Source organism: Xyrauchen texanus, chromosome 49 (assembly GCF_025860055.1).
Source record: "Xyrauchen texanus isolate HMW12.3.18 chromosome 49, RBS_HiC_50CHRs, whole genome shotgun sequence".
Lineage (NCBI taxonomy): Eukaryota > Metazoa > Chordata > Actinopteri > Cypriniformes > Catostomidae > Xyrauchen > Xyrauchen texanus.
In genome coordinates, this window is record NC_068324.1 from 13288573 (window position 1) to 13304603 (window position 16031).

The window sequence follows — 16031 nt, forward strand, 5'->3', positions numbered from 1 at the left end:
TTAGAAGAAGATAGAGCTTGGTCAGGTCCTTTATAATGCAAGTACACAGTTGCCTGCACTTTGACGGTCCAGGGATTCGACAAACAAGTTGATAATTAAAACGTTTTTAACTTTATATCAGAGCTTCTGTCCAGGGCTCTGATGCAGTTTGAAATGGCAGAACGCTCGCGTGACGTTTGTTCTTCTGTTGTTAATAAGCGCTGCTTCCGAATTCTTGTGTGAACTCACCGACGCGCTAACATCACACAACAGCTACGTGGTGCGTCAACTGTGGCAGGAAGCGCTTTTTAAAAGTTAATATAGTTTTAATTATCGATTTATGTTTTACACAAACGTTTAGCATCTATTTGCGTATTACTTTTATGATGCCTTAAAGTGCTGGCACCTGTTTACTTGCATTATAAGTAAACAGTGTCATACACATCTGGGATGGCATCAGGGTAAATTAATAATGAGAGAATTTTCATTTTTGGGTGAACTATCCCTTTAATGAAAAACAGTGTGGAAATCATACCTTTGATTAATTCTATGAAGATTTTTATTGTATTTTATGTCTTACGTTAAACATTTTGTATCTAGTTGGTAACAATGGCAATTTGGTTGAAATTATGGTTCTTTGGATTGAAAAAGAAGCACCATGATCACACGGGAAGTTCACATGTTGTTTCCGAGCATTCTGGTAACCTCAGATTGGTCACATTATGCTGACTCACCGACAATCATCTTTCAGACATTTTTGCATCGGCTTCTGCATGTTTACATTGCACTGTGATGTGACCGGACCCATGTTGTGTGACATCAGCAGCATGGGAGATCTAGGTTCGGATCCCGGAAGTAATCGCATTCGACAAGTGACACGTGCGATTTGGAAGGTTGCATTTTCCCCCTCTAACATTACTTTTTTACTCCACTGAGTGTTTCAGTTTAGTTTTGGGTTGGGGGTTACAGCTTATAAAATATGCATTCATCTTCACTGTTTAACAGCCTGTACAGCTTAAAACAACTCGTGCCCCTCCATGGAAATTTCACCCGGAAAAAGGAGCTCATACATGCCCATACGCCTAACAACACTTCCTGCTTTGGCCACTTAAGGCAGTGTTTCACATTTCGATAAGCACAGACTGATTTTAGCTAAAGAACAATCAACCTACTATTTCCAGTTTCAGTTCCATTAAGCCATAAGCCATTTCAGAGGACACACACAATTACTGACATACAATACATATTGAATCTCATCAATAGGCTGAAAAATATCACAATATAATTGTTTTATATTTTGCCGAGCCCTACTATAAACACAAACGGATGTAGCCTATGAAAGAAATTAAATGAAAGCTCTTAAGAATCAAAAGCTTGCAGACTGAAATCTGTAGAGATTCCTTTTCTTGGCAAGGCAGCACAAAAGATGAATACAACATTGGCTTAAGTGTTTCCTTATTTTTTTGTTATCTCCTGGAGGGTGAAAGGAATTGGGACCCAGTCACAAGTTAAAATCAGAGAGAGGAAACAGGAGTACAAGAATAAAACCCTGAAGAATGTTTTCGCAGTGATGGAGAACATGGCATGTACTAGTGTTATGTTATTGAAGTGGCAACACTCAAAAATGGGTTTTGCACACATGACAATGAATTATGCAGAAAGAACTGTCGAGACTGTCATAAGCATGAAAGATTCAAAATTATATCCTGCTCTCTCTCTTTAAATGGAGTCTGTGCAATGGCAGGATAGGTTTTTGAAAATAAGCTTCTAGATCGCCAGTTTCAAAGAGCTCTCAAGTGGCACTTTGTTGCAACATGCACAATTATTTGAACTGTGAAAGCCTGCCATGGGCAATAAAACTTGAAGTTTTCCCAAATCTTCAAGTATATGCTGTGTATACCAAGTATAGCTCTGTTCCAAAACCTTGTGAGCTGCCTTGCTGTCTATTACCTACATTGGCAGCATATAAACTGAAATGGAAGCTTTTAAGTGATTCATTCGAAATGCACTACATAAGCAGCAACAAAATAGAGTCGATTGAATAGTTTGACGAAGTATGTTGGTAAACTACCAACATCATACGAATAAAAATACATGGCACACAAAATGATTGGGCGAAAGTCCATTTTCAATAAAACTGAACTCATTTTATCAATTTCTTTCTGTATTGATTGGAATTTAGGCTACTTATTATAATCTTGCCTACAGTTTTCTCAACTCATCTGTCAGCTTGGATCATTTTTTATTCACTCAATCTGCAATGCATTCTGAGGTCCATGAAGGATACATAAGATTTAGCATAAATACTAAAATTGCTTTGTAATATGTGGTACAAAAGGCAATAACTGTTTTGTGCCATATATCATTGTTCGTCTTTGTACTACCAAACTTCCGTATGCTGACAAGTTCCATTTAAACAAACAGATGCATTCACGATTGGTCAAGTTGTGTCTTGTATGTATCTCACATCACCTCCCAAGGTTCGAGTGATTGGATTGCTATCCATCTCGAACACTTGATCTTTTCATGTTCGTTTAGCTAGCCGATCAGTAACAAAGAATGAAATAATCAGATGTATACATCCCCATAATGTTACTGCCTACCATTTAGAACAGCCTTTACATCCAGAGTGTGCTTATGACGCCTTAAAAAAAGCAGTCTACAGTAGGTAGGCAGCTCAGTAGGTTTTGGAACAAAGCAAAGCTTATATGTGCATGACTGAATTCACACTAGCGTCTCAGATTTAGCGGCTGACTTGGCCTCTTTGTGCTTCTAGATTTATCTTCCAGTCTTATCTCTTTCTCAGAGTGGCAGTGTGCCTGTTGACCAGGGCACAGTAGGCGCCCAGTCAGCATGTGACAAAAGGATGAGACTAATTTGTATGCCGAATGAGCTCCCATCATAAATCCAAGCTGAGAAGCAAGGGAACAGGACATGATGATCCCAAACTCACTACATTTACCGCTAAAAAGTTTGACCGAGATCAGATATTTGGGTTGGCAATACGCAAAATCACTAGATGTTTCCATTGCACTCATTTCTTTAACAATCTTGAAGAGATTTCAAAAGATGCATTAGGGAGTCTTGAACAGGAAATAATACAAGTTTTATGCACTGGAAGAGTGACGTTAGCTTTCACTTTGCTGATTAAATGTACTGAGGAATATGGCATAATTAGAAAGCAATATGGTCATGTCAAACTGTCTTTTCACAGCTGTTGCCAGCAAGTTCCACATGGTCGTCTTTATCACAAGCCGATCAGCAACTAAATTCAGCAGGGATGATGATATGACACTGAGGTAAAGTTTAACAGATATATAAAACTTCCTTTCAACAACACTGATTGAGTGAAACTTAATGAAATAAACATACCAAATACTGTCTTAATGAAAATTTTAAAATGCAGAAAGGTTTGTGTTAGGGACATCCATCCATCCATCCATCCATCTCTGTCTGTATATATGTCTGTTTGTCTGTCTGTATATCTATCTTTCAAGCTGTATATCTGTCCTTCCATCCATCCGTCCATCTATGTCTGTGTATCCGTCCTTCCATCCGTCCATCTCTATCTGTATATCAGTCACTCCCTCCCACAAAAATAATATTTCCTGACAGAGAGCGCTATAGTAACAACATTAACTGGATCTAAACTGAATCTAATAGCTGGCTTTGGTTTTGGGGGGAAAGCCAGATATGGGACAGTGATCAATGCCATCGCATTTCTGATACATTTACTGTAAATAGCAGATGGTTCATTAAGCTCAATTTGCAACCAAGAGGAAGGAGAGGCCTGGATGGTGTGCATGGATGTGTGTAACAGTATATGCATCTGTGTGTGTGTGTGTGTGTGTGTGTGCCATCCCGGCTGGACTCCATCCATATTTCATGACCGATAAAGGTCTTTATAGTTGTGTACAATCTCCAGAGAGCAGCACAGTCATATGCAGCCATTTTGCCATATTCCAGTATAATAATGCTCTGATGCTTTACATTAGCTATCCTTGCCTGCCTTCTGCTGTGGCTTATGACTAACATGAATAGAGAAAATCACTTCCCAATTTCCCATCATATATTTTTTTCAATTTAAGCAAAGAGAAACAGGATTTGTTGTCGCCCCCTTTACCTCACTTCTGTTTTATTATCTGACCTTATCTCCTTTCAAACTGAAGAAATTAGCAAATATTGACCAAAAACAATATTTACTGAGGGTAAATGTTTTTCTCTACCAAAGATTTCCATGTTTTTATTTGAGTAAAATCAGTGAATTCCAATCAAAGCTGGTAGGGGACGACATCATAGACGTGAACTCCACAGCACTGCTGGACTCGTGAGTTTTTTTAAGTCCTCATGCCACTCAGCTGACTTTGTGTCCATCTCTAGCTGTCAGCCAATGAGAGATGAGCCTAGATTCCAGACCACTACCAAAGTGCATCATTCAAAATGACAGCTGCTGTCACAGTAGAATTTTTTTTTTATAATAATAAACTAATAATAATAATACACAAAATAAAACAATAATAAAATACTAAATCAAATAAAAAGTGGTAGTTACCTAAGTGTTAAAAAAATACCAGATAATTTGCTTAACTTGCTTAGAACATTTTGTTGCACTTATACCTAATACAAGCACTTTTACATGTTAATTTTAGATAATGATAATGTCCAGTTAGGGTGTGTTGGGGGGAGTAAGGTGCTCTTTACAGTTGGAAACTCTTTACAGTTGGAATAACATGGAACAAAATAAATAAATACTGTATATAACGCTCGCTGAATGTACTGTAAATGTTATTGGTAATACGCCTGTGATGTAATAATAGAATTCCCATTATTTATTGTTATAAGCCATTTATTTTTCCAAATAAAAAAAAAATTACTGTAACGGTTTTATATCATAAGATCCACAATCTGCAAAAAAATAAATAAATATGTGTATGTGCGTCTGTGCATTAACGATGACCAGATATGACTATACTGCGGGCTATTTCATCTTATTGTTGTATATAAGAGCTATTCGAGATTAACATTCATACCAGTGAATGTAAACATAATTAATTCTAGCAGGAAAACATATATAAAAATTATAATAAAAACACTCGAAATGCATTATCTTATAATTAATAATAACATTTTCAAATAGCAAAGAATGCTTTGACATTATATGCCATCGGCTCTGTGTCATAATAGAGATGCCATGGCTCATTATCGCACCTGCAGCGATGTATACCAGCATTATTACTTGCGTTGTATGAATTACACTCCAATATAATATAAATATCACTTACCAACGCCGTATTTTTCATGTTCAGTCGGTATCCACATTTTCCCGCGTCAAATAGAAAAGTACTAGAAAACAGGGCAATTACGGCTGATACTATCCATATTGTTGTTGCACAGGGTTGCACTGTATAGTTCTGAAGGCAGAGCCAAAACAACATCTCACATACAGCACATTTTCTCAGTCCTGAAGAAAAACACGGTTGACTCACGGGAGATGAAGGAAATGAATGAGAAGGTTTAGATTGAAAACTACAAGACCCATAAAGCTGAGTTGAAGCGTTCGTATGATTCTGATTGGTCAAGGCAATGTTTGCCACGTCACTTGAGTGGTGAAACGTCAAATATGGATGCACAACGCTAATTTGACAGGTTGGTAACAAAATTATGATTCTGGTCCCATACTTTACTACATTAGTGTATTATTGTTAATATTATAATTTTTTATTTCATTTCTTAAACATGACCGTTTAGTGATATACTACAATTCAAACCAGAACCAGACAACAATCCACAAATGTATTTATTTTAACTCATATTATAATGAATATAATTTTTTATTATCATTAAAATGATGAGAATATGATATGATGATTCTATGAGGGACGTTGGGGACCTTGCTTAAAGCACAATGGTGAATTTCGAACCGACTACGTTCTGTTACCACCCCAGATCTTTAATTACTACACCACACTATCCTTAGCTATGGAAAGTTCCCATAAGTTTTCATGTGCATGCAGTCCATCATATAGTGGCTCAAACATATTTGGACACTTCAGCCAAACTTATATCTAATGTAATTTCAATAATTGACATCTCCTTAAGCCCTCACAATGTTCTGTCATTCTTAGCTAAACAGAATTATTTTCTAAAATAGAATATAGCCACTTTGTTTCCCTGAGCACCTGTTCTAGTGTTTCCAAGTAACATCTGATGATGACCGTCCAGTGACCTCGGTAGGGTTGTTCCAGCTGTGCTTAAGTTGTCATGTAAGTTGAGACGTAAAGTTCACACTAAGGGCTTAGTAACTACTAGTTAGTTTGTAACTAAGTCAGTGCTTAATTTGGTTGCACCACCTGGGCTTAAGGCAAGATTTAACTAGTAGGTTGTAAGCTCTGCGTAAAGTAATGTGTAGTCGCATAATATGATGTTTATCTGTACTGATCCAATAAACAGCCTTAATAAAAAGCCATGAATTTCAGTTTTATCTTGTTGTGGTTGATGTTCAAACTTTGTTTGCTCATGTAACTGTCAGCTGTAATAAATTAAATCCCCATTAAAATACGATACGTAATAAAAGTAGCTACATTTGATAATAGTATATTTGCCCTGTGTAAATAACAATAACTAGGAACTGAATCTAAAATAAATAAGGGGTGATAAATACAACAGGCTGGAAAAAATATTACAATAAATAAATATTAATTTATTTATTAATTAAATATTAAAATATAATATTTTATTTCATTTGTTGAAACTTGACACCAGGCAACGCATCCTGAAAACTGCACCGTTAGAATGGTTTCATGATGAAGAGCCACTTAAGTTTTTTTCTCTCTTGTAAATGTAAACGAGTGTAAATGCCAACATCATCATATATGTTGAAAGGATTGAAGGCTGTCATGCAAACATGAGCTCATTGATGTCATAAAATATTAGTCTGCTTATTTATTCCAACCATTACTCCTGGTCAGAGGCTTCCGTAAATATTTCATTATACGCAGGGTTATGTTCTACTTGTTTAATGGTACAACACTCAAATATTTAGTAGTGAGTTAATTGTGACTTAGTGCCCATTTACGCCTCAAAAAAGTTGTAACACGTATAGCTGATGCAACTGGCCCCAGCTCCTCAAAAACATGGTGTTAGATCACAAACTGGTTATTGCTGATGCCAAACTCATCGCAGACTTCCCACAGTGAGAGTCCAATTCAGTTGTAACCTAAATGTGTTCTGTGAGTATATCTGCAGTATTGTTCATACATTTGCTCTTATCAAACTGTCAGATTTGTATTTAAATACATGAGATTCAGTGTGCATATAAACTCAATGCTTGTATTCTGTTTTATAAAAAGTAGCCAATTGTCACACTTAAATAAGTATCAGAAGTACAAGTGACAGTTCACCCAAAAATTCTAATTCTCTCATCATTTACTCACCCTCATGCCATCCCAGATGTGTATGACTTTCTTTCTTCAGCAGAACACAAATTAAGTTTTTTACTTTTCTACTTGAATCAGGAACAACGAAATCTCAAAAACTGTTGCTCAAGATTACAATCAAAGAGCAGATTGTAAATCAGCAGCAAAATCTGACAAACTGGTATCATAAATTGTGCTTCTTTACCTCATATTACACTAAAAAAATTAAATTTTCTAATTTTTGAAAATTAGAAATTGCTAATTAGTATTGCTATTAGTATTGCTAATGCGCATGTGCATTCTCAAGTTGATTGACAGCTGATATCTGTATCTTAAAGATGATTGGCTCTGTTACCTGTAAGGAAGAGCTCCTTGGGGCGTTCCGATTTCTCTCATTAATTTGAATAGAAGTGTCCTGTCTCTGCTAAGTAGTCTCTGATAAAACACAGTTGTTGACCAATTAGCATCCAGTACCAGAACTAGATATTTTATCCAGTTTTCCTGAGCAACCAATGGGCGATGCCATGATGATCCTATTTAACTGTTTTTTGTTTCTGGTCTCGAGATAAGATTGTAAATCTAACCGAAATGAGCAACCCAGACAAAGAGCAACAACCATTTAAGTGTTATTTGGTGTAAAAATACATTTCCGGGTCAACTTGTGTTGTTGTTGGCATAATTTAAAGTAGTTAGTGAGATAATGTCCGTAATGTTAATGAGGTAATGTCCGTGATAAAACGTAACTAACCTTGAACAATCGCTTAATGACATCAACACACTGTCAATAAAAATGGTCACCTTGACCCTCTGAAGTATCGGCACTATACAGCCACATGTTTTTTTTTTTTTTTTTGTTTTTTACAAATGTAATACTTTAAAGATGCTTTAAGCGATGTTTGCTGTTCTGAAATTTTCATGAGCTGAGCCTTTGAATTAGCCATGCCCCCTTGTTACAAAACCCCTCACATCATAGACTCATTCCAACACCGAGCAAAAAAGCTTCATCCCAAGTGTTGTCAAACACAACAGTATCAAAATGGCACACTCAGCTGACATGTGAAAAACATGACATAAAATGGCATTAAACCACAATATTTTGCTGCAACAACAACACTATGAGAACTCACAAAATGATTGACAGGGAGAAACTGTCAGAGACTTAGGACTGTGGACAATTTTTTGTTCAAAAATCAGCAGTACAATAAAAAAAAAAACTACTGACATTAGGTCATAAATTATACATATAAAAAGTTAAAAACAAATTTTTTTTAAATGTATTGCAATATATTCATAATCAAAGTATATACAAATACTATATATTCAGATGTATTTGAATGAAGGCTGGCTCGATTACATTATTTGCAAAGTCTCATGAGAGTGGGCAGTCATTGTTGAGCTCTTTTGCCTTCTCTGATTGGTGGATCTCTCTTCAGGATTATGGGTATTGTAGTTCTTCAATGGGAATTTAGTTATTAAAATATTTTTTTAATAAAGTTGAAAGACTTGTGTCTTCTTCAGAAGCATCTATCATGGCTTAACTTCAGAGCTCATAGTCGGTCTGTCTTGTATGTTATCATTTAAAATCAACATTTCTATGGAGAAAATTAATGTAATTTTTCCTTTCAGAATCCTGTTTACTGTTGTGCTCTGTTTAGATCTTAGTATCTGCCCTTTTTAGACTGCAGCCAAATAACCACAGCTTCTTTGTGTCATTTCAGAACAACAAGAGCACTACTTCCTATTATGTGATACTTTGCCAGAGTACAGGATCCTTGGGGAACATCTACAACAGATGTGACTGGTGAGCATCTATAAAAAGACAAGGACCTGTGTCTTTCATGCATGTTAGGTAAGGAGGTCAGTTCCTGTGTGAAATTCAGTTATATTCATTAGATCATGAGCAATCAAAACTGACACTTGAGCAGAACACCTGACCTGAGAGAGCTGGTGATCTATCTAAATAATATGCAAAAACCTTGGAATATATTTGTCATAAACATAAGAGCCACGTGGTTGTATGCTGGTATTTCCCAACACATTAGGCTGTTAGATATAATGCACAGTGGATAATCACATGTAAGCCACAAATGAATTGCTTTTTAATTTACTTAACAGACTACTTGAAATGGCATTCACAGCACATGTAACTAATGTAATATCAGTATATATATGAATTTCCAAGTGAAACAGTGTTTGGTGGTAAAAAATCATGTAAACTATTATAGTAATATACTAGTATCAAATGTAGCTACTTTTTGCCCCCGCCCACAGGGCCATGGTAATATCAGCAAAAAAGTAAATTTAGAGGCATTATTAGTCATTAGTTTAGAGAACATACAGATGAAATACAGTAGCCTTATAACGACAGCATTTTGGGTAGGTGTGTGGTCAGAAATTCCACAATGGTTCATGAACCTGAAAGTACTGAGAATATAATTATCACAATATTTAGCAAGAAAACCAAACCACCCAACCCCAACTGCAGAGATGTTATGAGTCAACATAATCATCTCGCACACATCTCATCTCAGGCAAAAATCTGCCATTGTGGTTGCTATTAGCAACCTGCATTCTCAGCACCTCTGCAGTCGGCTCTGCAGTGTGGTGACCAGCTGTTTAGCAGTGCAGTTGTGACCTTTCTCAATCATTCGATGACACACTGTACGTTAATGAAACTTCAGATGAGAGGATTAGCGCTGTTTATTAAACACCATTAATTTGCAGATTGCATCTGTGATAATTATTGATGATTATGGTGAATGAACAGCAGGTCTCAGAAACGCAGAGTCATAAAATCACACTGCTATTTCAACCAAATTTGTTTTTATAGATCGTTCATGAGATTACAATTATGCAACCGCATTTATAATACACAGTACTGCACTAAAGTAATGTTGATAGTTATGCCTTATAACAGTAATTCTTGACAGGTTTTGCTTCAGGATCCAGATTTCAGATTGGACATCAAGTGATGACCTAATTGTTTATCATGCGAAAATGCAAAAATGAAAAATCAACCATTGAAAGGGATAGTTCAACCAAAAAGGAAAATTCTCTCATAATTTATTCACCCTCATGCCATCCCAGATGTGTATTACTTTCTTTCTTCTGCAGAACACAAACAAATATTTTTAGAAGAATATTTCAGCTCTGTAGGTCTATACAATACAAGTGAATTGTGACCAGAAATTTTATCTTAAAAAAATCACATAAAAGTAGAATTAAAGTAATCCACACAACTCTAGTGGTTAAATCCATGTCTTCAGAAGCAATATAATAGGTGTGGGTGAGAAATATCAATATTTAAGTCTTTTTTTTTTCTTTAAATCTACACGTTTGTCCAGCCCCGACCAGTAGGTGGCGATGTGCATGAAGAATGCAAATTGCCCCCCAAAAAAACTGAAGAATGTAAAAGTGAAAGTGGAGATTTATGGTAAAAATTACTCAAATATTGATCTGTTTCTCACCCACACCGATCATATTACTTGAAAACATTTAATCCACTAGAATCATATGGATTACTTTTATGCTGATTTATGTTGTTTTTCGGTGATTTAATGTTCTGGTCACAATTCACCTGCATTGTATGGACCTACAGAGCTGAATTGTTCTTCTAAAATCTTGGTTTGTGTTCTGTAGAAGAAAGAAAAACATACACATCTGGGAAGGCATGAGGTTGAGTAAATAATCAGAGAATTTTCATTTTCGAGTGAACCATTCCTTTAATGTTTCTAAATGTCTCTTGAATTTCAATGGTGTCATGCACTCAGCAGCCAATAATTCACTGAACAAAACGTGTGAACGTAGTCTGTAGGCCATATTTTCTTTTACCGTTGCGAGTTGTCTTGGCAGTTTGCCAAGTAACAGATTAATTTGTACCAAAATACAGCAGTTTGATTGGACACACAGCCTTTGATGTCAGCATTAAATATATATTTAAGTGTTTTCTCTTTCATTTTAAAAGTTGATCTGATTTGTTTTGGTATCCAAACTGTATAAATGATTAGTTAATTGAATTTCATTATTTGCATTTAGCAATTTTTACCTCCAGAACCTGCAGCCCGCCAGTTGAGAACCACTGCCTTACAGTAATTTAGTCTATGATGAAGTTTGTTTGATATGTTTTAATAGGAGGAAGTTCTGGAACAGCAGCAAAAAGAGAGGGACGACATGACATTTCATCACATTTACTGGAAACAGATGAATGCTGCTTCTAAATGAGGCTTTTGTGTCTGATACTTTGGATTTAATCCTGACAATGTCACTATTTGTACCCTGTGGTCTGACTGCAGGTCTTTACTGCTTAACCACAAGTCTAAAGAACATTCCTTCAGTATCGGCCTGCCTGATAACATTGTCTACGCACAGAGTTCCTCGACACTCTTGAGAGAAAACTGGAGAAGTGAGTGCTCATATTTAAGTAACTAAGTTAGTAATCAAGTTTGTGTATTATTGCATACTTTGAACATATTAAAATTAGAGATGGAGAAGGTATGAATGCCCTCTTTTGGTGCTTGCTGACATTGCAATTAATCTTATTTTACACCCTGTAGAATGTTATATATTTTGGAAACTTGTATTTTCAAATCTATGTTTAGTTTTTAAATTGATAGATTTTGCACCTAAACATCCATATTGTTTTTTGTTTAGTTTTTTATATAGTATGCAGTGTCTACACTGTGAGAAAGCATTCAGGGACAAAACAATCTTGAAAGATCACATGAGAAAGTTGCAGCATTGACAACTTAATGCCAAAAACCATGCCTACGACTGCTTCTACATCATCAGTTACCTGTTATATCCCTGTGTTGGTAACTGATGTGTTTTTTTTTTACATATAATCAGGGCTAATAAATGCTCAGGTAATTGAGAAAATTCTAAGTATATAGTTTAGTCTTTTGAATACTTAAATCCTTTCTAAGGCTCATTTGTTAAGTTTGATGTGCAGTTTGAGCATGACATTTATGTGGATGCAGGTGTTGGGGTAGACATAGGAAGAGGTGCAGTCTGAAGACGATGGAGCTGTTTGAAAATGAAGATGAGTAAGGCCTCTGCTTGTTCTTTAATTGATCTTCAAAGTTGTATGGTCTTAAAAGAGTCAATATCCTCCTGACCTCAGCAATCAGAGACAATGGATAAAATCTACACACACATGGAGGTGTCTGACATATTCAAAAAATCAATCATAATATCAGCAAGAAAAAGCAACACTATTTTTGTGTGGGTATCTGTGGATTTTCCTTCCTTTACTCAATTTTAAAAAATAATGTTATTTTGTTTCATCAGGAAACTCATGAATTTGACCTGCAAACATTTAAAACAGACCTAAGTGAGTATAAAGAAACAACTGGGAGAAGCTTTGGGCAATTTTTAAAAAGAACATATGCCCACATATTAGGCTATTCAAAGTTAATTTAGTTTTTTGGCCAGACCTAAAGTTGTACCATCAATTCAAAGTTATATCTGCCGTGAGGTCCACCAGTGCCGCTGCTACTGCTATCAGGAGAAGTTTGGATCCAAAGATGAGCTGGTTCAACATCTTGTCAACAAAGGTCACGTGATGCAGCTACCCGAGGTCTCCCACTGAAACCAACCACAGTAAGCATTACATCTTTACATTGTCAGCAGGACAAGTGTTACAGTACATCATACAGATATAATGATCAACAAACCAACAAAGAAAAACTATTCTGATGCACACCTGTGACCGCAAATTCTATACTAATGTGCCAAGTTGCTATGTTGCTTGGCAACCAGAAACATTCTAAAGGAACTTTATTATATAGAATATTAGAATAATGTATGCTGAATGTTTATCGAAATTAGGGCTGTAAATTGATTAATTACATGATATGCTGATGAAGGGGGGGGTTCTCCCCTTTTCTCCCCAATTTGGAATTCCCAATGCGCTCCAAGTCCTCGTGGTGGCATAGTGACTCGCCTCAATCCGGGAAGCGGAGGATGAATCTCAGTTGCCTCCTTGTCTGGGACCGTCAATCCGCACATCTTATCACGTGGCATGTTGAGCGGGTTACCGTGGAGACGGTGTGTGGAGTCTTCATGCTAATCTCCGCGGCATCCATGCACAACTCACCACGTGCCCCACCGAGAGCAAGAACCACAAGGAGGTTACCCCATGTGACTCTACCCTCCCTAGCAACTGGTCCAATTTGGTTGCTTAGGAGACCTGGCTGGAGACACTCTGGATTCGCTGGATTCAAACTCGCGACTCCAGGGGTGGTAGTCAGCGTCTTTACTCAGAGTTACCCATGCCTCCTTGCTGTTGCCACTGTTAATTAAAAGCAATAAGCAACTTGAATCAACGCATTACAGTGATTTTACCACAGGTTAGAAGGGTTTAGGGGATTCATGTTGTACTTAACACATCTTATCCACTGTAAAAATCACTTTTATGTGTGACTTATTGCTATAATACACTCACCTAAAGGATTATTAGGAACACCTGTTCAATTTCTCATTAATGCAATTATCTAATCAACCAATCACATGGCAGTTGCTTCAATGCATTTAGGGGTGTGGTCCTGGTCAAGACAATCTCCTGAACTCCAAACTGAATGTCAGAATGGGAAAGAAAGGTGATTTAAGCAATTTTGACCGTGGCATGGTTGTTGGTGCCAGACGGGCCGGTCTGAGTATTTAACAATCTGCTCAGTTACTGGGATTTTCACGCACAACCATTTCTAGGGTTTACAAAGAATGGTGTGAAAAGGGAAAAACATCCAGTATGCGGCAGTGCTGTGGGTGAAAATGCCTTGTTGATGCTAGAGGTCAGAGGAGAATGGGCCGACTGATTCAAGCTGATAGAAGAGCATCTTTGCCTGAAATAACCACTCGTTACAACCGAGGTATGCAGCAAAGCATTTGTGAAGCCACAACACGCACAACCTTGAGGCAGATGGGCTACAACAGCAGAAGACCCCACCGGGTACCAGTCATCTCCACTACAAATAGGAAAAAGAGGCTACAATTTGCAAGAGCTCACCAAAATTGGACAGTTGAAGACTGGAAAAATGTTGCCTGGTCTGATGAGTCTCGATTTCTGTTGAGACATTCAGATGGTAGAGTCAGAATTTGGCATAAACAGAATGAGAACATGGATCCATCATGCCTTGATACCACTGTGCAGGCTGCTGGTGGTGGTGTAATGGTGTGGGGGATGTTTTCTTGGCACACTTTAGGCCCCTTAGTGCCAATTGGGCATCGTTTAAATGCCACGGCCTACCTGACCATGTCCATCCCTTTATGGCCACCATGTACCCATCCTCTGATGGCTAATTCCAGCAGGATAATGCACCATGTCACAAAGCTCGAATCATTTCAAATTGGTTTCTTGAACATGACAAGGAGTTCACTGTACTAAAATGGCCCCCACAGTCACCAGATCTCAACCCAATAGAGATCTTTGGGATGTGGTGGAACGGGAGCTTCATGCCCTGGATGTGCATCCCACAAATCTCCATCAACTGCAAGATGCTATCCTATCAATATGGGCCAACATTTCTAAAGAATGCTTTCAGCACCTTGTTGATTCAATGCCACGTAGAATTAAGGCAGTTCTGAAGGCGAAAGGGGGTCAAACACAGTATTAGTATGGTGTTCCTAATAATCCTTTAGGTGAGTGTAGATGTTTATGTGATTTGTAATTTAAAAAAACATAACTTGCTCATTTTCCCAGATACTACTTTCCTACACATGAGAATTATGCTCTACTTACAGCCCTGTTGGACAGTGAGAGCGAATCTGAGGGTCCAAATCGCAGCTCAGATGTTCCTGTTATTGCTGAAGATATCTCAAACCTGAAGCTCTTAAAACAGACCAGCATGCTTAATAACCTTCTCAAAGACAGGGGCGGCTCCAGCTGAAGGAATTTCCATAGGATCATGTAAAAAATGTGCCGCTTTGTGTAAAAATTCAAATGTTTTTTAATTGGAGATTAACGATGTGGGTGCCAATTTCTCTGTAAGCTCATAATGGCAATCCTCATAACTACAGTGGAGTACAAATAAACTCTATTTACAGTACCTATGTCCTCAATGGAGATGCCTGTTATGAACCAATATGATATACTTTTATTAAATCTTTTATTAAAGTCTTAGTAGAAAGGCCTAGAGACCGCCTTAACTGAATATTTTGCCTTTCCTCAAGCAAATTTTGTGGGGAAACCTGTAACTAGTCATATTAAAAAACAAATTCATAAAGGATTGTCCACCACAATACATTGCTACAACCCTGTCACAAGGAAAACTTTGTTCCCACAGATTAATTTAATCCATTCATTTGATTAGTTTGTGTGTTCCCTGGTAATCAAACCCATGACCTTGGTTTTGCTTGCACCATGCCCTACCAGTTGAGCTACAGGTACTTGTAATTATATAATCCATTCACCCTAATAGTGTTCAATGACTACATTAATAACAAGCTAAAACTTCAAAGCAAGGAAAGGAAAGGGGCTATGACATCAGCATATTGTTTAGTTATCAAAAACTGTACATCCAGTTTACTATGCTGAATACTTCTAATGATTTACTGGGAGATATAATTACTGTAGTCTATCTAAAATGTTAAAACTAAAATATCCTGCATAACATAGATGTTTTGTTGTTTCTATTATCTGTT

The 16031-nt window shown here is 37.0% G+C and overlaps 1 protein-coding gene and 1 long non-coding RNA gene across 2 annotated transcripts in view; one reads left to right on the forward strand and one right to left on the reverse strand.

Moving 5' to 3' along the window:
• The window catches only part of LOC127640557 (dedicator of cytokinesis protein 4-like), a 90050-nt gene extending 84685 nt beyond the window's left edge, over window positions 1–5365 (reverse strand). Inside the window, exon 1 of the mRNA XM_052123180.1 lies at window positions 5262–5365. Coding sequence (XP_051979140.1) covers window positions 5262–5298 — 37 coding nt within the window. The 5' untranslated portion in view covers window positions 5299–5365. The remainder of the gene's footprint in view (window positions 1–5261) is intronic.
• A 208-nt stretch (window positions 5366–5573) lies between these two features.
• LOC127640689 (uncharacterized) lies at window positions 5574–15401 on the forward strand. Its single transcript, XR_007970108.1, has 7 exons — window positions 5574–5625; window positions 9113–9243; window positions 11687–11796; window positions 12371–12436; window positions 12681–12723; window positions 12852–12992; window positions 15132–15401. It is a non-coding gene; the product is annotated as an uncharacterized LOC127640689 (long non-coding RNA).
• Window positions 15402–16031: the final 630 nt, after the last annotated feature.